Source organism: Mesoplodon mirus (genome assembly GCF_964341445.2).
Source record: "Mesoplodon mirus genome assembly, chromosome: 7".
Classification (NCBI taxonomy): Eukaryota; Metazoa; Chordata; class Mammalia; order Artiodactyla; family Ziphiidae; genus Mesoplodon; species Mesoplodon mirus.
Window position 1 is genome coordinate 60,332,697 of NC_138983.1, and position 21,105 is coordinate 60,353,801.

General features: G+C 46.7%; 1 protein-coding gene across 7 annotated transcripts in view; it reads left to right on the forward strand.

Moving 5' to 3' along the window:
- LOC309808678 (synaptotagmin-9) overlaps positions 1–21,105 on the forward strand; it is a 388,309-nt gene that overhangs the window by 134,580 nt on the left and 232,624 nt on the right. For all 7 annotated transcript variants that reach the window (XM_082629228.1, XM_082629232.1, XM_082629231.1 and 4 more), the window contains exons 4-6: positions 3,985–4,105; positions 5,572–5,743; positions 8,075–8,204. In XM_082629228.1, coding sequence (XP_082485354.1) covers positions 3,985–4,105; positions 5,572–5,743; positions 8,075–8,204 — 423 coding nt within the window. The remainder of the gene's footprint in view (positions 1–3,984; positions 4,106–5,571; positions 5,744–8,074; positions 8,205–21,105) is intronic.

A 21,105-nucleotide genomic window follows, 5' to 3' on the forward strand; every position in this document is an offset into this window, starting at 1 on the left:
CTGCGCCACCAGGGAAGCCCCTTAACTTAATATTTTTGGGTGTTTTTTTTTTTTTTTTTTTTTTTTTTTTTTTTTTTTTTTTTTTTTTGCGGTACACGGGCCTCTCACTGTTGTGGCCTCTCGCGCTGCGGAGCACGGGATCCGGACGCGCAGGCTCAGCGGCCATGGCTCACAGGCCCAGCCGCTCCGCGGCATGTGGGATCTTCCCGGACTGGGGCACGAACCTGCGTCCCCTCTATCGGCAGGCGGACTCTCAACCACTGCGCCACCAGGGAAGCCCCTAACTTAATATTTTTAAAGATGTATCTTATCTCTTTTGTTGGCTTATTAACTATAAATCCTTGTATTGTTTTAATCATTTCTTTTGGGCTTATAGTATACGTCTTTAATATACACAGCCTAACTTAAAGTGATATTATTACTACTTATAGTATATACAGTACAAGAACCTTACAACAATTCTAGTTTCATATCTTTCCAGTGAATAACCCCAATAAAATTAAAATTTCTCTTTCTCAATATTGATTTTTTCAGTCCCAGGGAAGACTAAATCTCCCTGCTTGGGTTACATACTCATCCCTGAACAGACAATAGTGGACAGGGGCATGAATATTTTGGTCAGTCTGAATTCCTGCAGCAGCCCTTCTAGAACTTCATGGAATTAGGAAGGACTTCACCAGAAGAACCCAAGAACAGGAATGCAAAAGTGTGCTAGTTAGACAAAAACTAGAGCTATCGTAGACCACGACAGGCAAACATACCACAGAAAGAGTTTACAGATTGGCAGGTAGAGAATTCACACACACACACTTACTATAAATTCCCTATATATATATCTTGCCAACAATACAGAACTTGGCTACAAAAAGCAGGAGCAAATGAAGCATTTCTTTGTATGACATTTTCCTTCCCCTTGTACCCCCCAGGGCACCTCTGCATATCTGATTTCTGTCAAGCTGGAAAAGAAGCCAAACACTCCACGACTCTTTCGTATTTGACTTTTTATCAGCATTCTGGAAAAATTTTTACTAACAGTATAAGCACCTCTGTATAAGACAGAGTTTTCAACCTTGGCACTATTGACATTTTGGACCAGATAATTCATTGTAATGAGGGGCTTCCCTGTGCATTGTAAGATGGTTAGCAGCATCCCTGGACTCTACCTACGAGATGTCAGTAACACAACTGCCTCCCCAGTTGTGACAATTATAAATAATGCCAAATGTGCCCTAGGGGAGCAAAACTGCTCCCGGTTGAGAACCACTGAATTCAGGAATGTTTATAAACATCAAGACCTACAGATTCTTAACCCCAAATCAGCATCAGCTGATGGGGAGAAGCAGAGTTAGCATTAGGTGCCATCAACTTCTGTTCCGTATCCCAGCAAGCCCATCACTTCTCAGGGGACCACATCTGTTGTTCACCACGGCAAAAACAGCTCTCAGCACCTGGACGAGAGCAATGTTCAGCAACCACAACCACAACAAATGTTAGAAGAATAAGTGAATAAATGAATGGATGGATGGATGAAAAGGAAAATGTGCATGATTATCCACAGTGTTACTCTGGGGAAAGGAGTAACTTAGGTGGTATGTACATAAGACAAGGACATATTTTACGATTATACTTAAAAATTTTGTATTTGAATTTTATCATTTTTTACCTTCATAATTTAGATAATTTTAAATGATTTATTTTTAAAACACTTGGAAATCAAACCAAGCATTTTCCCCTTAAGAAACCTTTCTTTAATTTGCTCAGGGTTTTTTTTTTTTAAGTACGAAAGTAGACTTTTGCCCTAGTTCATATTCTGAATATATGACCAAATCTGAAGCTCAATTTTTTTTCCTTTTAACTCATGAGCAAACAGCAATATAATATAAATATTTATGAATGAAGTTTATGTTGGGGAAAAATGTACTTAGGACAAAAGTAGCTTGACACATTACATTCAGTTATGTGCCTTGGTCTTGAGGGCAGGGACTGCATCGTTACATCTTGAGCCCTACAGAGCTTGTGCAGTGTGGGCCCTCAGAAAATCTATGCCAAAAAAATGATGATGAAGCTTCTTAGGCATGGTTTTGGTTGCTCCTGTTTTACTTTGTAAAACCAGGATTATTGGGGCAGGATGAGAGGAGAGGGGGCTTGAACCAGGTGCAGTGAAAAGTCCTCTGAGAAGAACATGTGTCTGGGCCTTTCTGCTTAAAGCAGACAGGAAAGGTCCAAGGGCAAAGGAATAGGCCAGGGAGTATAGAGGGGGAAAGATAATTTATGGGGACAGCTGTCCCTCCTCTTTCTCCTCCGCCGTCAGCAGGAAGCTGGGTCAGATCCTTCAATAACAGCAGACCCTCCTCCTGCAGTTGGGAAGCCGGGAGCACAAAGCAGTCCAGTACCTGCCCCGTGTGACACCTCCACCCCAGGGGGAAAGGCCCAGCTACCTGGGTCTCTTGATATTAGGGCTCCAGGAACCAGAAGAGCCTGGCATGCTTGCGAGGAGAGGTCATCTATTTACATGAAGCAGGGAGAGCTCAAGGATACAGAGCGATCCATCTGCCTTAGCGACTAAACAGACTCCCTTCGCCTCATCCTCCTGCAGAAGTGGTCAAGGAGGGAGGTTGGGCGAGGTGACCTTACAGAGCTGAATGTGTGCTTCTAAAAATAGTAGCATCCTTGGAGAATCAAGGAGGGGAAGGGAGGCTGTGGATGTTGAGGGCAAAAACCGGACTCCCCAGAGCATTGTCAGTATAAAACTGTATTAATTAGACACAGACACCCAGCTCAATAACCTCAGGTATCACAGAAATTGAAACTAAATGAACTGGCTTTTTTTTTTTTTTTCCTTTCTGGTTATACTTTCCCTGGGCTAAAAAGGAGAAAGAGAATTGTGTCTTCTGACCTATTTGAATGACTGCACACTGCCCCAGGAGATGTTTTCCCCAGCAGAGGGAAATGGGGCTTCTTAGAGACACATCGAGAGAAGGCAAGAGCTGCAGCAAAGTGGGGGCCAGGGGGGTCAGCCGTCGGGGGCCTGCGGGGTCTGGGTCCCCACCTATCTCTTCCTGCCTGGAGACTGCGCAGGGGCTGGGCAGGGGTCCAGGTGTGTCCAGGGCTGTCACGGGCTGCCACTCTCAGGCTGCTGCAGGGTCTTCGTCGAGAGCCCTGTAGGGACTAGGTGTTTGCAGGGTCCAGCGGAGCCACGTGCTGGTCTGCACAAGCTGCATGTGACCAGGTTGCTTGTGGTGCTCTGGTGGGTGGAGGGGTGTGTGTGTGCGTGCGCGTGCGCGTGCTGGGATGGGGAGTGTTTGCAGGAGTGGACGGAGGTATTACAGCAAACTTGGGGTGGGGGGGTCTTTGTAGGGAGGTGTGTGGAGCTAGAGGGGAAGAATGCATATAGACGGTGACTGGAGGACTTTGCGGGCTATGTGAGGCCTGTGGGTAAAACTGTGGGGGAAGCTATGTAGGAACTGGGGGTTGGGAATCTCCAAGGGGCTGTACGGAGACCTGTCTGAGAGAGTGTACAAGGCTATGGGTGGGCTGTGTGCAGAGCCTGTCTGGGCTGCCAGTGGGGCAGCCCAGCACTGTGGGGCACCTCTTTGTGTAGCTTTGTCCTGGGGGCTCTGTGTGGATATGATGGGGATATGAGTGGAGCCACACAGGGGGCTCCATAGGGGATAGTTAAGGCTTTGAGGGGCTTCTGCTCTGGGGGCTGCTGTGGGCCACGGGACCTGTGTGATGCTGTGCAGGGCTGCAGGTAGCTGGATAGAGGGGCAGAACCCTGGATGGTCTCCACAGCTCTGCCATTTAAGATGAGTCCGCTTCCTTAGAGAGGGTGCTCCCGAAGCACAGGCATTGATTCTCCTTCATCTGATTGATTACGTGAAGGGAAGGAGCAGTGCGGTCCCTTGCAGTGCCGCCCTGCCCCTGCTTCTGTGTGCGCCAGGCTGAAGACACTTTCTAATGCTTCAGTTTGTGCTCTCTCAACAGGACAACGTGGATCTTGGAGAGCTGATGTTTTCCCTCTGCTACCTTCCCACGGCTGGCAGGCTGACCATTACCATTATAAAAGCAAGGAATTTAAAGGCAATGGACATAACAGGAGCATCAGGTGGGACAAGCGCAAATGCACATTTCTTCCTACATTCTTATGTAGCACTTTATGAAGCTTCCAGCAGAGTAATAAAGTGTGTGGACTTTGGAACCAGACTGCCTAAGTCTAATCCTAGTCCTAGACCTAATAGCTGTGTGACCTTGGGCAAGTCACTTAATCTCTCTGGGCTTTAGATTCCCCATCTGTAAAAATGAGGACAATAATAGTATCTGGCTGTTTCAGTTGTTACAGGATTAAGTGAGTTAATACATATGACACCTAAGAACGGTGCCTGGCACACACTAAATGCTCCTCAGTGTTAGCTCTCATTATTATCACCATTGTTCTCTCTTAGGTCTTCTCCTTCACAGAATTGTGGACTGGACCTACAGTTTGCACATGTTGATATAGCTTATCTAATTGGGTCTTTCCTCACAAACAAGCAATCATCATCACCTCAGGCTTTTAGAAGATTGATATCCAATATCCTTATATAAAAGGTCCATCAGTGAACTATGCAGTTTGGTTTTTCCAGTGAATCAAACATGTAGCCTTAAATTCTAAACCCTAACAGAAAATACCCTGATAGGCAGTTCCTTTTATACAAGTTCAGAAGCCATCTCTTCAGGGGCTCCCAAAATGTGGTCGCAAAACCCCCAGTTCACTGGCTTTTGGTCACTGAAATCAAAAGATGCAATATATTTTGCTTCCTGGATGCCAGTGTTTTATTCAAGCAGAAAAAAAGATATGGCCTCTTCTGGCCCTCTAAGTCCCCCCAGACAGTGTATGGGTGTCAGAGCAACACATGGTTAGGCAGGTGAAGCAAGAAGGACTCCCCACTGAGCAGAATAGTGAGGTGAAACCAGGAATGTTCCACCTGAAGCAGAGTCCAGCCTTGCCCCCTGTCACCCCATCCCAGCATGGCACCACAAGCAAGCCTGTGTCCTTTCTCTCCCTGCTGAGCCGCTTCTCCCTTTGCAACCCGACTGCAGGCAACTCTAGGGCTTCAGGCCCCTGCACTGGAGGAAACCCACCCCCACCCCAAGTCTTCCCAGTCCTCTAGGAATTTAGATCCTCCCTTTCCTAAAGACCTAGTTTTTAGAAGAAGATTCCCCGAGGTGGCTCCAAGTCAGGTCCTGCAGCCTGTTTCCCCATGCTTTAGAAATGGCTTTGCATTTCCCTTCCTGTGACAGCCAAGCAGGTCCCGAATCCTAATCTAATTCAGTAACATGTTTTCACACTATTTTTAAATTCCACTCATTTTGAGGGGAGAGAATCCTGTGCTTTTTCCTGAATGAATGACTTAATTATCCCAACTCCAGTCCCTGCCCAGACATCGTGTTAATTAAAATCCTCAAACTCCAGTCCACAGGCCCGTAAAGGGGTTCTGCACACCATGGTCCTTGAAAGTCTGCCGTGACGCAACTGCTGGCCTAAATCTGCACGTATCCTCACTGTACCTCTGCTTCTCATGGTCCGTACAGATCCCTACGTGAAAGTCTCACTGATGTGTGATGGCAGACGATTGAAGAAGAGGAAAACGTCCACCAAAAGGAACACTCTGAATCCTGTTTACAACGAAGCCATAGTCTTTGACGTCCCTCCTGAGAATATTGACCAAATCTACTTGTCCATAGCAGTCATGGACTACGACCGGTGAGAGGCCTAGAGCTGTTTCTCATTGCAAGTCCCCTGTGCCCAGGGTTGGGGGACGGGGGGTGCCAGCTGTGGATTCTTAGCTGGTGTCTTAGTGCAGCCACAGGAAAAGAGTCAGGTGAGCAGCACACGGAGAGCTGATTGACAAGGAGTCACCATTTTACAAGCAATGCGGTAGAGTCAGATTACCAAAGTGCCTCTAAGCTCTCCCATTTTTTTTTTTGCGGTACGCGGGCCTCTCACTGTTGTGGCCTCTCCCGTTGCGGAGCACAGGCTCCGGATGCGCAGGCTCAGCGGCCATGGCTCACGAGCCCAGCCACTCTGTGGCATGTGGGATCTTCCCGGACCGGGGCACGAACCCTCGTCCCCTGCATCGGCAGGCAGACTCCCAACCACTGCGCCACCAGGGAAGCCCTCCCATTTCTTCTTTCTTTCTCCTCCTCCATTCTCCTCCCTCCTCTACTTCTTCCCCTCTCCATCCCTGTACATCCCTCAGAATCTCAGCTTAGAGAACTGTGACCCCACAGATCTTAATCTCTCAGGCAACCCTACCTGGCCTTTATCAGAAAGATTCCACTCAAAACAGCAGAATGATTACTTTAGCCAGACCATCAACATTTCTAAATACATAATTTTGTTCTTTTTTTTTTCTTCTCCCAATGTGTTTAATAAAGATCGTTTCTATCCACTTAAGTCTGAAAGCAAACACAGAAATGTTCTCTTGAAAATGCTAGAATCAGTATGGATGACAGGGTACATTAAAATGTATAAGATGCTCGACTTTCTAATTAATACAGCACAGAAGAGATATTTATAGCCTGCATTGTAGCCAATTGTGTATTTAAAGGACAGATTTGAAAAACAGTCATTTTAATATGCAGAGGAAGTACCAACAGGGAATTATACATGTTAAACTAGTCATTAGACTGAAATGCAAAGTCTGTTTTTAATTGGAAACCTCCCACATGGTCTGGGCACAATTATAAAAAAAAAAAAAAAAATCTGACTTCTAATATCTTACAGTATTATTTGCAGCTGAAAATTTTCCCACAGACCCCTGAAATGTCAGTAAGGCAGCCTCAATGCCCTGAACACTCTTTCCAGAGTTGCCTGGGTGAAGCATAATCGTCTTGCCACCCAGGGAGCACGTGGGTTGGCTCAGCTGCCCATGGGTGTGATAGCTCACGCTGGGCAGTAGACCTCATCTTGTCTCCTCTGGACGACACACAACACAAATAGTGTCGGGCCACAGGAGGGGACATTGCCCACCAGCCGTGGAAGGCTGGGCCAGTATTTTTCAAGCTATTGCCAAGTTTCCCGCATCGACAAATCTGATTATGTGAGCTCTGCTTCAATTTAATTCTCAGTAAACTCATGAATCTGGCCTGGAAAAATCCATGGCAGAATTCATGGGGCTTCTGCATGCAACTGATTTTAATGAGCATAGAATCCAATATCCTTCACACTGCTTCCCCACCCTTATCTCCCCCTTGCTCCCTGTACACAAATAGGAGAAAAATCCCTCATCCTTGTAGGAAGGGAAAAGAAAGAGAAGAAGTCTGTGAATTTGGATCCCAGAGAGTTAAAGGATGGGCCATGTCTTTCTGGATATATGCAAAGGACTTCTAACCAAAAACCGTTAAGGAAAAAAGAAATGGTCCAAGGCAGAGATCTACCCAGGGATGTTTCAGAAATACTAGCTAAGTATTAAAGGAGCTAAGTATTTCTGCAGTAGGGAACTCAAGTTGGGTCAAAGAAGCAAAGCTGGGCTTGCAAGGAAGGAGGGAAGAGCACAAAAAGACAACATGTTCTCTAAAGAGAGGGCTTGCAAGATGACCCAGGAGCCTCCTCCACTCTGCCCCCTTTGTGAGCTCAAGGCTACAGCTGACAGACTCAGAGCTTCTCGCTTACCCGTACTTGGTTCCCTCTTGCAGGAATGAAGCAGCCATTAGTGCAAGAAACTCCTTTCAGATGGCCCCCTTTTCATTACATGGATTTGGAGGCCTGAGGTCAACCTTGTTCCAGAACCAGAGGTGACATCCTTTGCATGCAGCAGGGAGTTCTTCCAACACAGGTTCTTGGGAACAAGCTAAGCCATGCCAGTGTTCCAAGAGCTGAGCTGTGTGAGGGCCAGATTCTGGTCTTCCTCTCTGTGCCCCGAGTGAAATATTGTAACCCGAGTCCTAGTGGCTATTAAGCTTGGCCTGTAGTTTTAAATTAGGGAATGAAAAGGACCACCCCTTCCCTAATTCCTCTGTCAGTTTAACTGAGTAGTTGCTGCTCTTACATACCAAAATTTAAGGAAAAAACTATTGTGCACCATTTTCACAGTGTAGGTCACAATGAGATCATCGGCGTGTGTCAAGTAGGCAACGAAGCTGAGAGGCTGGGCAGAGACCACTGGAGTGAAATGTTGTCATATCCGCGCAAGCCCATTGCACACTGGCATTCCCTGGTGGAGGTAAGACCCTACTCCCACGTGCTCCTCTTTGCAGAAGAATAAATGCTTTACTGTTGAAATGCAGGAGCCACTAAAAATGTGAGTGTACCAGGGTCTTTGGTCATCAATGTGTTTCCCTGGTTGCATTTCCTGGGACCGCTTGTTGGGAATTGCATTCAATCTGAGATTGAGTCTGTGCTCCCTGCCAGTCTGGTAGGTTTTGAACATTGATCAGGGATCATCTGTTACTTTGATTGTTTTCAAAAAATATCAAGATTCTCTTATTTCATGTTATGGCTTTGGGTTGACATTTGGAGGACATCTGCAGGAACTGAGTGAGTGTGGAGGTCCAGGTCATCATAGAGTGACTTACAGCTAGCATCAGAAAAAACTTGAGACCGGGAGAGAGGAAGCATGGATTCTGAGACTGGCTGTAGCATGAACCTGTGATTCTGGGCAAACTGGTTAGTATCAACTGTATATGATAAAACCCCCCAAGTCAACAAACCACAAAATAACAAGTGAAATGGAAATTTATTTCTCTCTTACATAAAAAAGGTCCAGAGGAAGGTTGTCTAGGAAGGTTGTCTAGGCTGTTAAAGTGGCTCTGTGTCTGACAGAGATCTAAACTTCTGTCTTTCTGCTTCCCTGTCCCAGGGTGAGGTGTTTTTTTTTTTTTTTTTTTTTTTGAGGTCACCTCATTGAGCAACATGGCTGCTAAGCTCCAACCATCACATATCTTCCAGGCCATAGAAAGGTGAAGACAAGAGCCAAAAGCACACACATTCCTTTTTAAAGGATTTTCCTTGATGTCTTATGCAACACTGCTACTTCCATTTAAATTAGTCACAGAACTTAGTCATACAGACATGCATGGTTGCAAGGGAGGGTAGGAAGTGTATTCTTTTTGTCAGTGGCAATGTGCCCAACTGAAAAAGCAGGATTCTCGTTGCAAGGTAGAAGAAGAGAGTGGATACTTGGAGGCAGTGGACCATGGTTCTGCCTCCCACCCTCATTCATTCACTCACTCCCCCATCCTTTCCTTCTCATTTATTCTTCCCCCATTCATCCTTACTCAGTGACTCACCCTCTTTTTTATTTACTAACTCATTCTCTCAGAAATAAATCGCATTCACTAAGTGACATTTCTGTGGGTCAAATGCCATACTAGATAGAGAAAATATAGATGTAAGAAACCTTTCCTTCCCTTGAAGAACTTATAGACCATAAGAGAGAGGATGGCATGTAAACTAATCACTGAAGTGCACAGTCATAAGCATTATCATCTACATCAAGTGCGACAGGGGCACCAAGGAAGCAAGTGTCATGCTTGGATGAGCTTGTCCATGAAGGATTAGTCCCTCCTGCTCTTGGGAAGCGAAGAGAACTGAGCCCCTGGGAATAGGGACACCAGAGAGCGTGGGTTCCAGGCAGAGAGCTTCCTCTTACTCTCCCAGGGCAGGCAGCTCTGTTCCCTGCAAAGCCATCCTGAGAGGCCAAGACCAGAGCCTCAACCAGTGTGGATTCTGCTGCCCTGGCCAGTCAAGAGAGTCTAAGTAAACATGCAGGGCAGCCATAGAGAGGCAGGAGGGCCCCAGGGGATGAAGGGACAGTCTTTCTTTGTTGGAGATCCTGCCAGAGGGGAGGAACAGGACAGGGTCTGTGGACTGATTCTAAGCTTCAGGACCTCCGGGTGGTATACTCAAGGGGAGACTAGGACCCTCCTAATTTGCAGGTCCTTGAGGACACCTCTGTCCTTGGGCCGTAGAAGTGAAGACTGTTTCCTGGGCTCAAACTTAATCCCTACGGGAGACCATAGAACCTGTGAACCACTTCACAGTGGGGGGGACTGGTGCTAGTAGCTACAGTGCACATCACTTCTTCAGTTCCTGGTGGAATTCTCAGAGGAGTCTATCTGTGGACTGCCAGAGCCTGTCACTAGCAGGGGCAGTTAGAGCACTTGTGATAGGCTTTTTGCGCCCTTACAGAGTCACTGCCAACTTTCATTCTTATTTGTAACCTGAAGTGTCAAAGACTGGCAGGGCTCTATGCCTCTGGGACACAGGAAATGGGAAAGGAGTGAGGATCAGAGGTGTGGCGTGGGGCTGAGACAGGAGCCCTGATTGTGTGCACAAGCACTTCTGTCTCAGTGAACTTGCCAGGGAGTGACTGTGGATGGGGCTGTGAACATGGGGCCCCGAGCGCGGCGCGGGCACCTTACAGGAGGGAACGTGTGGAAAGCGGGCCTGGGAGGCTGCCCTCACTGCCCAGGAGGAAGCACCCTATGACTGGCTGCCCGGGAGCCATGCCTTAAACCCTGAGCACTTGGCTTACTGCAAATCTGTGTTGGACAGTTTTGTGAGAGATACATGTTTTTAGAGTTAAACCACTGAAACTTGGGGCTCATTTGTTACAGCAGCTAGAATTACTTCGGCGAATTCAGTGGTCTTTTCTCAATGGTTGCAGCAGAACTATGGAAATGAAATGTCCCTTATATGAAAGGCAAACCAAGGGAGGCTTTTCCTGCCCTGTTGCTTCTTGTGTCTTTGAAGTATGTGCTTGGGACTTCGGATCCATCCTGAGAGGAGAAGCAATACTTTCCCTTTTAAGAATAAACATGTTATGAGCGGAATTGGGGCAGTGGTACCGGATGAGATGAAAAGCAGTGTCAGAGGGGTGACCGTGCTTTGCTGACAGCTGTCAGGATGGAGGAGGCCGTGGGCAGAGTGGTTTTGATGTGGATGGACCTAGATTCAAATCCCTGTGCTGCCACTCAGTTGCTTGCTTTTCCCTTGCTGAATCTCAGTTTTCTCCTCTGTAAAGTGGCTGTAATAGTGCCTGTCCCACAAGGGTGATTGTGAGGATTAAACAATCTAATGTATGTGAAGCACCATGGCTGGCACCCAGTAAATGCTCAGTAAAATTCCCAGTTATGACCATTACTATGTATGTCCCACATTCTGAGGGATTGCTGTGTGTCCTCGTGGGACTGTCGCACAAAGAAACATCATAATGTTGGTCACGGAGGGAAAAAGGAAGGTTGGGCGTACCCCACACCCCACATGCTGGTGAGCCATGACCTCCCACTGGGAGAAGGGGTCATTTGTGCCTTGACTGGATATAGACACACGTATTTCAGTTCTGTTCTTTCTCCTGTCTTCCTTGGCCTTAAAGATAAGTTGCTGTTACACTAAGAACCGTTAAATTTTCTGCTGTAAAACAAAAACAGCAATTAAGTTGCAGTTCTCTGGATATGTGTGTGTGTGTGTATATATAAGCATTTGTGTAAGAATGAATGAGAGAGAAAGAGAAGAGAGAAGATACGGGGTAGTTAGGATTTAGTACGAAGGGAGGCTGGCCTGGCAGAAGCTCTTTGCTGCTGGGGGCTGAGGGACCAGGTTAGGACTGAACCCTGAGCCCTGCAGAGATCTGGCAGCCTGCTTGGGGCTGCATCCAACACACCCTGACCTTGCCAGAGCAGGTGGCAGATGGAGTCTTCAAAGCCAATGAGTTCAGAAATCCGTTTCTCTCTCAGAGAATCTGGATGGCTTCACTGCACACTCAAAGGTCAGCCAGTGCTGCTCCCTTTTCTCTCCATGATGTCAGAGGCTTGGGAAGCTGTGTAAACTCCCTAAGTGGGCTGCCTGGGCCCTGGGGACAGGAGCATCCCCTCCACGGAGCCTCAGGGGATGACAGAGCTCTGACAGAGCCCCCACAGCCCTCTCCTCCATATATCCGAGAGAAGATGGTGCTGGCCTGGCCACATCCTGGCACCTTTCCCACCCTTGCATGTGGAGCTGGCCCACACCATGCAGCTCCGGGGAGAATAATAGAACTAGTTCCAGGTTTCCATCACTTCCGTGTGAAGTGCTGTCTGACCTCTGGATTAACAAGTAGTAAACTTGGTTTGATGGGAAGAGCAGACCACAGACACCATTGGGTTAAGTCAGTTTTTACTTTTCTAAAAGGGATAGACTCCAATCAGAATACACAGTGAAGGTGAGCAGCATTCCCCTGATTGGCAGAGATGTAAGATTCTAAACCCCAAAGTCCTGCTCAAGGGTGCTCAGGTGTGAACAGATCTTCCTGTCTCCAAGCTCAGCATTTTCTCTGTGCACATGGTTAGTCTGACAGTCTGCAGGACCACCTCAAAGAGCTGGAAGCCCCCTGCAACTCCGGGTTATGCAGTTCCCAGCATAACTAGGGGCAGGTGTGGTACAGTACACCCTGGCAGAAACAGAGTCCTCATCTTCCAGCCTCTGCCGCCTTAAGGGTGTAGATTTAGGGCTGTATAGCTAAGGCAAATGTCATCACCCAGACTCGACTGGGAGTTACTCTAGCAGGCCCTTGAAACAAGCTCTAGATATTATCCATCAAGTGCCCACCAGGGCCTACCTGGAGTCTTCAAAGTCCACACATTCCCAAGATTACCCAGTTTGGGTTAAGTGTCCACCCCTGGTCCAGTTTGCTGGAGGTCAGGGGTCATGGAAATGTGACCTGGTCCCACTCCAGCAGGAGTGTTGAGAGTAGACTTGCTGAGAAGGGTCCCACTGGCAGGACAGGGAAATGGACACAAGTGACTCCAATCTTCTGCTTCCCAGAAGATTTTGAAGTGAGGGAGCCAAAAGCTTTATCACTCTGGGCCAACTGCTATTCACAACAGATTTAGGAAAGAGGAGTGATTCCCCAGAAGGAGGAGGGGTTGACTGGAAAAAGCCAAGTAGGAGATCGGATTCCCATCAGGGAGTTTGAGTGTGGGTAGGCCTTGGGCCCTGGTGAGGACTAGACCAGCAGAGAAGGAAACTGAAACCAGAAAAAAAAAAAAGCAGGCACTAGGCACAGGGTGGGAAAGCCCAAGGGAGTTGCAACCTGCCTTCTGTCTCCTTCCTCCTTCCCAAGCTGGCGCTTAGGCGAGAGAAGCACAAAGGCCCTGGTGACAAGGGGAGATCTGTGTGCTTGCATCTGACCGGGCGTGTTGTCCAGCTTGTCTTTGGCCATCAGATGATGTCGTCACTACGTGTGCTGCTGGGACCCCCTCGAGGCTGACCAGGCCACACTGCGCCTCTCGACTGCCCTGCAGATCTCTGAGGCCTGGCAGCACCTCTCGCCTGAGAGGTTTTCTTTGCAGCCCTTGGTACAGGTCGCTTCCCCACTTACTGGACCCCCCCCCCAAAAAAAAAACCTTATCGGCCAATATTGTCACCTCCTTTCCACATCTTCCAAGCATTCAGGGACACACAGGAGCTGCAGGAGGCTCAGTGCCATTACAGGCACCCTCTTCATGCCCATAAAGTTACGTGGCCATTTCTACCTGTTCCTCTAGCCCCATGTTGGCACAGGGGCCATTTCTGCCTTCAGCTTCCTCCTGAACCCACCTGAAACTCGAGACTTCAAGCCTGAGGGGTGAAGCCAAGACCTCACATCAAGCCCCGCCCCCCAACTCTCCTACCAAAGGCTCTCTATGTCCTCTTTCCGGCTGGTGGAACCTTCCTTTGCATCAGAGCATGATTTCCTTTATACTATGACTTAGGTTCAGATCTCCAAGGTTTCCTCTCAATGTGTAGAGGGAACATTTGGGATTTCGATGTGTCTCTTTTCTCTTGACAGGCCTGGCTCTGGAGACTTTTGTTTCTGTAGGGACTGTCTGGTCATTGACCTATCTGATCATCATGTTATTTGCCCTCAGTTTGTAGGAACATATAACATTGATTCCTTTGCATGGAACAGCATGATTTACAGAGAATGGAAATACTGTCCCTGTTACACAGGTATTAAATTAGTATTTGAGGAATGAATGAAAGAATGAATGAAGGAGACATATAAGGAAAGCAGTTGGGTTCCTCTAGTTCTAAAGTCCCACAATTTCCCACTCAAAGGAGTCCAAAGGAGAAGTCAGTTCACAGCAAGATGTAAAAGGTGTCAAGACTAAATTTACAGTAGGCTCTTCAAATGGAGATGGTCCTTATTAAGCTCCAAGCTTTGATCACCCTTTCTCCATTTACCAGAAGGATGTGAGAAGAGACCATTTCACCCCTTGGTTCCCATGAACTGCTCTCTGATGGTAGTGGCTTTGCATTTCGAGTGCACTTGAGAAATATTCAGAACAATTACTTAGGCACCTTAGTAAATCATGAAGGTCCCCCTCATGCTGATGATACACATGTCCAGGTTCTAGAGTGCTTCAGTGTCTTCTTTCATAAGAGACAGAGGAAGCAGAAACCACAGACATCCCTACGGTGAATGGCAGATTGCTGTACCCTGAATGAGAACTGATCAGGAGGGGTGACAAGGACACCAGCCCACAGGTTGGCTTTTCTCACCAGGGAAACATTTTAGCAGCAATTTTACATCAGGTAATGATTCACTCTGCCTACCTGTGAAGATAAAAAAGAGAAAAATAGAGGGAATGCGTCTTTTGGTCAAAATAAAGGACTTATCATTGAGATTATCTTTTTTCAAAAAATAAACTATTTTTATTGGGGGATTTAGTATGCCAATATCCATAAACACCAGCAGGGCCACTGAAGCAAAACTGAATGCAAAGAACAAAGAAATGTGCTACATGTTGGGGATCTGAAAAACATGTAACAAACCTGTTAGAATCTGTGCCAGTTGATATAAGTGACCAGAATGCAGTTTGGACCAGTAGGCATGGTTAGTGTTAATGGGGCGTTGTGTTTCCAGCTGGTGGAGGGAATGGTCAGCAAACAAAGCCAAGAGCATTCAGTATTTCCCAAACAAGTCCTCCTTCTTGTGGAGAATTATCTGGTTTAGGAAAAAAAAAAGGGTGCTAAGCATTTTCTCATCTTCAACTGGGGTACAAAACCGGTAACTCTTCCAGGTGTCTGTAGAAATAGCAATCATACAAACTGCGGAAGCATTAAGGTAAACACTAGAGGTATAAAAGATACTAACAATGTGTTGGAAAATAACATTGCTGCTCAAACAGAAAGTCAACTGCATGTTGACTCTCCTCTCTTACAAATGACCCTGCCCCAGCAGTCACTGCCCTGGAGCGTTCCTGCGGCACACTTGAATAGTAATTAAATAAGAAAGTGGTTAACAATGGGCTTGGGCCTTCAGCAGTCTCATCTCCAAGAATGGCGTTCTGATGTGACTGCTAATACTGTGGGCTGATGGGCCAGTTCTCCCCCCGTAGATGAAATGAACTAGAATGGCTTATGCCAACCTCTGAAAGAACCACACTCCCTCGTGATTATCTGTGGGGAGGAGAGTACTTTCTGGGTTAGGGGGCCAAGGCAAGGGTGGAGCGTCCTGGTGTCGACTGAAAAAAAATGCACAACCTAGAAGTTGAGAATTATGTTTTAATGGGCTCACAAAACTGAGAACTTCAGCCCAGGACGCAGCCCCTCTGATAGTTCTGTGGGACTGCTCCAAAGAGACAGGGGAGGAACCAGGATACATAAGAGTTTTTGCAACAAAGACCAGGTAGTCGGAACATCAAGATTACTGTTAATTAAAGAAAACCAAGCATCTCAAGTTAAGGAATTTAGCGCTTTTCTGTGTAAGGGAAGATGCAAGAGTCTGGGCTCACTGAAATTGTTCCTTTGATGGGCACCTCAGCTCTCTGGGGCCAGTATCCTGTGCTTTCTCATCCTGAGTCTCCTCAGGGTGCACTATCGGGGATGGTTTGCTGGGGGGCAACCTGTGTCGGGGAGGCTGTAATGGGAAGGCTTGATGGCTGCAACATCCTCTGTGGTCTTTTTGTGGGGGTGGGGGGGTTGGTTTTGGTTTTTTGGCCATTCCACGTGGCTTGCAGAATCTCAGTTCCCCAACCAGGGATTGAACCCAGGCCACTGCAATGAAAGGGAGACCTAACCACTGGACCGCCAGGGAATTCCCCAACATCCTTTGTTTACTGATGTGGCAGGCAACATTTTTCCATCGATAATGGCAAAGGACAGAATGTCTAGAAGGCCGCTGCTCCTGGAAATGAGTCTTTCAGAAGATGTGCCTGTTGAACACTGTCTGCCAAATGCCAGCAGAACAACCTGTTGAAAAGACAAAGCTGACTTTACTGCTTACCTGGTAATTGAAGGGGAAGGGCAGGGTCTGATCGATATTTTCGAGTATGGTTTAAGGTGGGCCTTTCAGTGTGGCATGGGGGATGATTCAGGGGATGGGGAAGCTTGGTTAGGGTTGGGTAAAGGTCATGATGTAATAGTTTAGGTGGACACACCAAGGTGAGGATTTTGAGACCAGGATTCAAAGAGTTTTGGGGTATAAACCATCTGTTGATACTTTCTAAGGAAGAGTTGATGGTTTTTTTGGAAAGTCCCAGTAATGAGCAATAATGTTGTCTGCAACTTTCATCTGTCTTGGCCAGAGTCTCTGGGAATAGTAAAGTTAATGTTACTGAAGGCAATAGAATAGTAAAGGCAAGTTAATGTGGAGTGCATTCTGTAGACAGATGGCTGTGTTGGGGTAGATGGCTTTAGTTCGCACACCCTAAGAACAGAAAGCAGAATGAGGGCTGACAAGGAGCCTGCCTAGTTCTGTGGGTACCCACACAGACAGCAGGATGTCTTTCTGATGGCCGTGACTTCTCTTTGGGGATTCTAAGGAGCCTGGCTCCATCCTTGGCTCCAGTAATGGAACTAAGACCTAGTCCCGGGCTAAACCAGTCAAGCCAACCATGGGGATTAGTACTATCTAAGCTGGTTCAGTCAGGTGGTATTATAGAGCATTTGGTATGAATGCTTGGACAGAGACGCTCTCTGTTTCTTGTTGGATGTAAGTAAAGAAGCATACATGACAGGAACAGCTGTAGCCCTTCTGGACCTCTAGAGGAAGCAGGGTTAGGGTGAAGCCAACCCCATAGGTGGCAGAATAGAGAGAGAAAAAGAATTCAGACCCTCGATCATATGGTTGAGTTGCTGGATCAAGCCTCTCCTGAACATAATGTTACCTCTGGCCTTTATGAATATGTAAGCATATAAATTTCCTTTGTTATGTAAGCACTACGAGGTAGGATTTCTGTTACTTGAAACAGAAAATATCTGGGACATAGGCGAACACCCACCCCTGTCCCAACTGGTGTTCCCTTGCAGTGAAGAGAACCATCCCCAAAGATGTCATGATATCAACTCATCCGTCTTGCTCACTGTGATATGTCCAATGTCTACCAAAGTAAGTGGCACAGGACAGACATTCAGTAAAATTTTCCTAATGAAACAAATTGTCAATGTTTGGTTAATCAGCTTGTGTGTTGAAACAGTTGTGGCCAAAAGAGAGACTCTCTGCTCTTAATGACACAAATACTGTATAAAGTGAGGGGGAAAGCTGCTTTCCTTTTGCATTTATGTTTTATTTTTCCAAAGGAAAAATCAAATCCTGTGTAGATTTGAAGGACCCATGGACAGCTCTCCATCTTATGATGGCTCCCTTGGGTTGAAAAAGGCACAGTTTCCTTAAGAGTGAAGATCAGTCACACGATTTTCTCCTACCATGTACTGCATTTCACTTGTTTAAAATGAAAAGGAAAATCTATGGTCTTGTAATAATAGTATTATAGCAGCCCTAACATTAACTTTAATTCTCTGCTTGTTTATTTTATTTTTATTTACAATCTAAAGCTCAATTGTATGTTTAAAGTCTGTGATCCGTAGTGGTAGAATTACATATTGCACCCCCATTTTAAATAAAGATCGGAATGAAATGTGATGACATTGATCATTGTAATGCTTAAAAATAAGGAAAGGGGGTTTTCTAGAAAAAACAAGGGGAACTTGGCAGATCATTGAGCAATTACATAATGTAATCAACTGACTATCGTGAGTTGTGCTCCGATTGGCAGAAAGAGAAGCAGTTGGGAATGTGTAGCAGGAAAACAAAGCTGCGATTTTTTTTTCCTACATAGCTGAGGATCTGAGTGGAGCCACTTCAATAGTGTACATACTGACAGTAAGTGTCCAGGTTGAAAAAGTTTACTAGAGAAAGGTCATAAGACCAATCAAGACAGCAGATGCCATCCGAAGGGATTAAGATTGATGAAAATTAAATAATGTAAACATTCCGGGTCTTCCTGTTACGAATGCTTAATGAAGTCTCTGAAGGGGACATGGAGGTGTGGATGCAGACAGAATGCTTTTTCTTGGGCTCATCTGCATCTCCCTCCTTGTTGACTGGACACGGGCCCACACCGGGGAGCAGAGCTGAACTGGAACAGGCAGCGCCTATTCATGAGGGGGAGATGGGCACGGAGGAATTGGCCTGGCTGCAGAGGGGTCTGCACAGGCCGTCATCAAGATACTGAGGCTGAGCATCTGGTGCTTGCATCCTCGTTCTGGAAGCTTCCATCCAAAGATAGTGAGTGGGGTCCCCCCAGTGACAATGACTGTGGCCGCAGATCCAGCCTCGAACTAACAAACCAAGAGCCAGGCAGGGATCAGGGTGGGCTTCTGTGTTCCAGCGCCTGATGGCAGAGCTCCTCATGGCGAGCTTTCAGGATTGAGGTAGGATCCAAGCAGGATCTCAGGTTGGCAGGCTGAGGGTCAGCCTGGTGGAAAAGTGAGGGTGTGGGAATTGGACTTACTTTGGCACAGAAGGTCCAGGAATGCATTGAGAACCCAGGCCCCTTGGCTGTGGAAGGTTGTTTTCACAGGACCCTGAAGGCTGGCAGGGCAGCCACATGCCTGCAGTTCCACCTCTCCAGCCTGCAGGGTCTAGTCAGCATTGTCTTCAGAGGTGAGTAGCTGGGGGTGAGACAATCTGATCTTGCATTAAAAATTTTACATTCTTTTAAGTTGCAGAGCGTCCATTCCCAGTATGAGCGCTAATCGTTCTTATCCTACTGCTTAAAAATAATGCGGCCCTTCCATTGCTCTTCAAGTATGGAACCAGAGTACCATGTGAATGTGGGCTCACCTAGAACTAAATCTTATATCAGGAATAGGGATCCAGGGGTCCTTGCCGAGAAAGAAGTAGTAAGAGAAATGGTACACTCTCAGGATAACAAGGGGAAGTCAGGGAGAGCGCCGTGGGTCACACTGATGCGTCCAGCAGTCTAAGCCGTCACACACGGTGCTCCATCCTCTCCACCTCTTGTCCTGCTTCTCTCGCACGTCAGTCGGCACCAAAGAGTTAATAGCAAAGGCCTTGAGAAATCTGCACTTTGTTAAGGGGAACAGCTTTTAGATCCAGCTGCTGCCGCCAGATGAGATGCTTGAAAGCAAGAAAGGAAATAATAGGAAAGAAAAGGACTTTTGAATCACGTGGGAGTCTTTGAGGACTCCTCAGCCCAGAAGATGTTCCTCTTACCTGAAAAGGCCAGTAATTCTCTAAAGCCCCCCAGCCCAGTGTAGCTTCCTTCACTGTCTTTACAGGTTGTGTTTGAGTTCATGGGAGCCCAGGGGGCCGCTCTGCGGGGTTTGGACTTCCTTGGTAGTAGGAACTAGGGACAGAATTAATGATAGCAGTAGCACTGAGCCCTGCCTTGTAGTCGAGCTGGATGGCTCTGAACTTCAGGAGCGTCCTTGAGCAACTGCAGATCAGTGGATCAGCTGTCAAGACCAGAAGTGGACTCCATGAGCCAGGGCATGATGGGGAACCAGGGCTATGAAAGAAAAAACATATCTGGGCCGGACTCAGAGCTTCACCCCTTCCCATCCAGAGAGGAGGGCTTAGAAGTTAAGCCTGGGCCCCCTCCACCATCACCACCTCTCCATGCTCAGAGACCATTAGGTGACCTGTGTTTCTATAAGGCTCTGTTTTTCTGAGTGTGATGTGCTTGCTGAGTGGGATGGGGTGGGAGGTTGTATAAGGGGCCCTCCATGTGGTTGAAGAAGCTGAAGGAAGAGTAGATTTGGGGGAGAGAGAGAGGTGGGGGAGGGCAGCCAGCCATAGGGAAAGGAGTTTCGTGGTGGGGGAGAAGAGGAGTGAGGGCAGCAGGGAAATAGAAGACATTTAAATAGATTTAGAGTCCATTTTGCTGGCAGGAGACAAGTTCACCTTCACAGCTCCAGGAAATCTTCAGTAGGATTGACATGGATTTGCATTTGGATTGTAATATGAGAACATGCTGAGTCTGACTCCCAGACTAGAGGGTCCATGAAGGTCCTACAGGGTTCAAGATTATTTGTAATCTGCTGTTCACATGCATCTATAGATGTACAAATTTAAGGTGGTTCTTAGCAAATTGAAGCATACCTAAAGCCTAAAATTAATCGCTTAACACAGCTCTGTGCAGTTTTTGGAGTTTGTTTTTTTTTTTCCTGAATTCTTTCCTGAAGCGAAATCTAATTTGGAAACTGAAGGTATAAAACAGATAAATGCAAGAGCTACTGTGTTTGAAGCAGACAAAAATTGAGGAGCACAAATTCATTTAATCAAAGAGGAAGGTGTGACCCAGTTAAACGTCCTGGTGGACCAGCCCAGTTGTGATGCATTAGTGTCTAAAGGGAGGGGAACCGACAGCCGGCTCTGGCTCCTAGAGCTGCTGTGCTTGAGCAAATTACCTAATCTCTCTGAGGATCAGTTTCCTCCTCCATAAAATGGGGCTGCTAGTATCTGCTTTTAAATACCTGATGTGGTGATTAAATGATATAACATGTATGAAAGCTCCTAGCATAGTATCTGGCAATGAAGGATGCTCCCTGAGTGTTCACTGAATAAGTGGGAAAATATAACTCCACCCAACTTTTCAGTCACTCATTTTTGATGATGCTATTTCCATGCTCAAATAAGGATAACTTTTGGGAGGTATTCCAAGTTTGTCATTTCTCTGGCTTTGGGGATTTCCAGTGCTTCACAGAGACTTAGAATGTAGGGTGTAGCACAATATTTCATTAAGTTCTTGATTATACATGGAATAGAGCAGTGTGCCTCGAATGCTCTTGGCTATGATTTACAGTAAGAAGGACATTTTACATCACAACACACACACACATATAAAACTGCAACA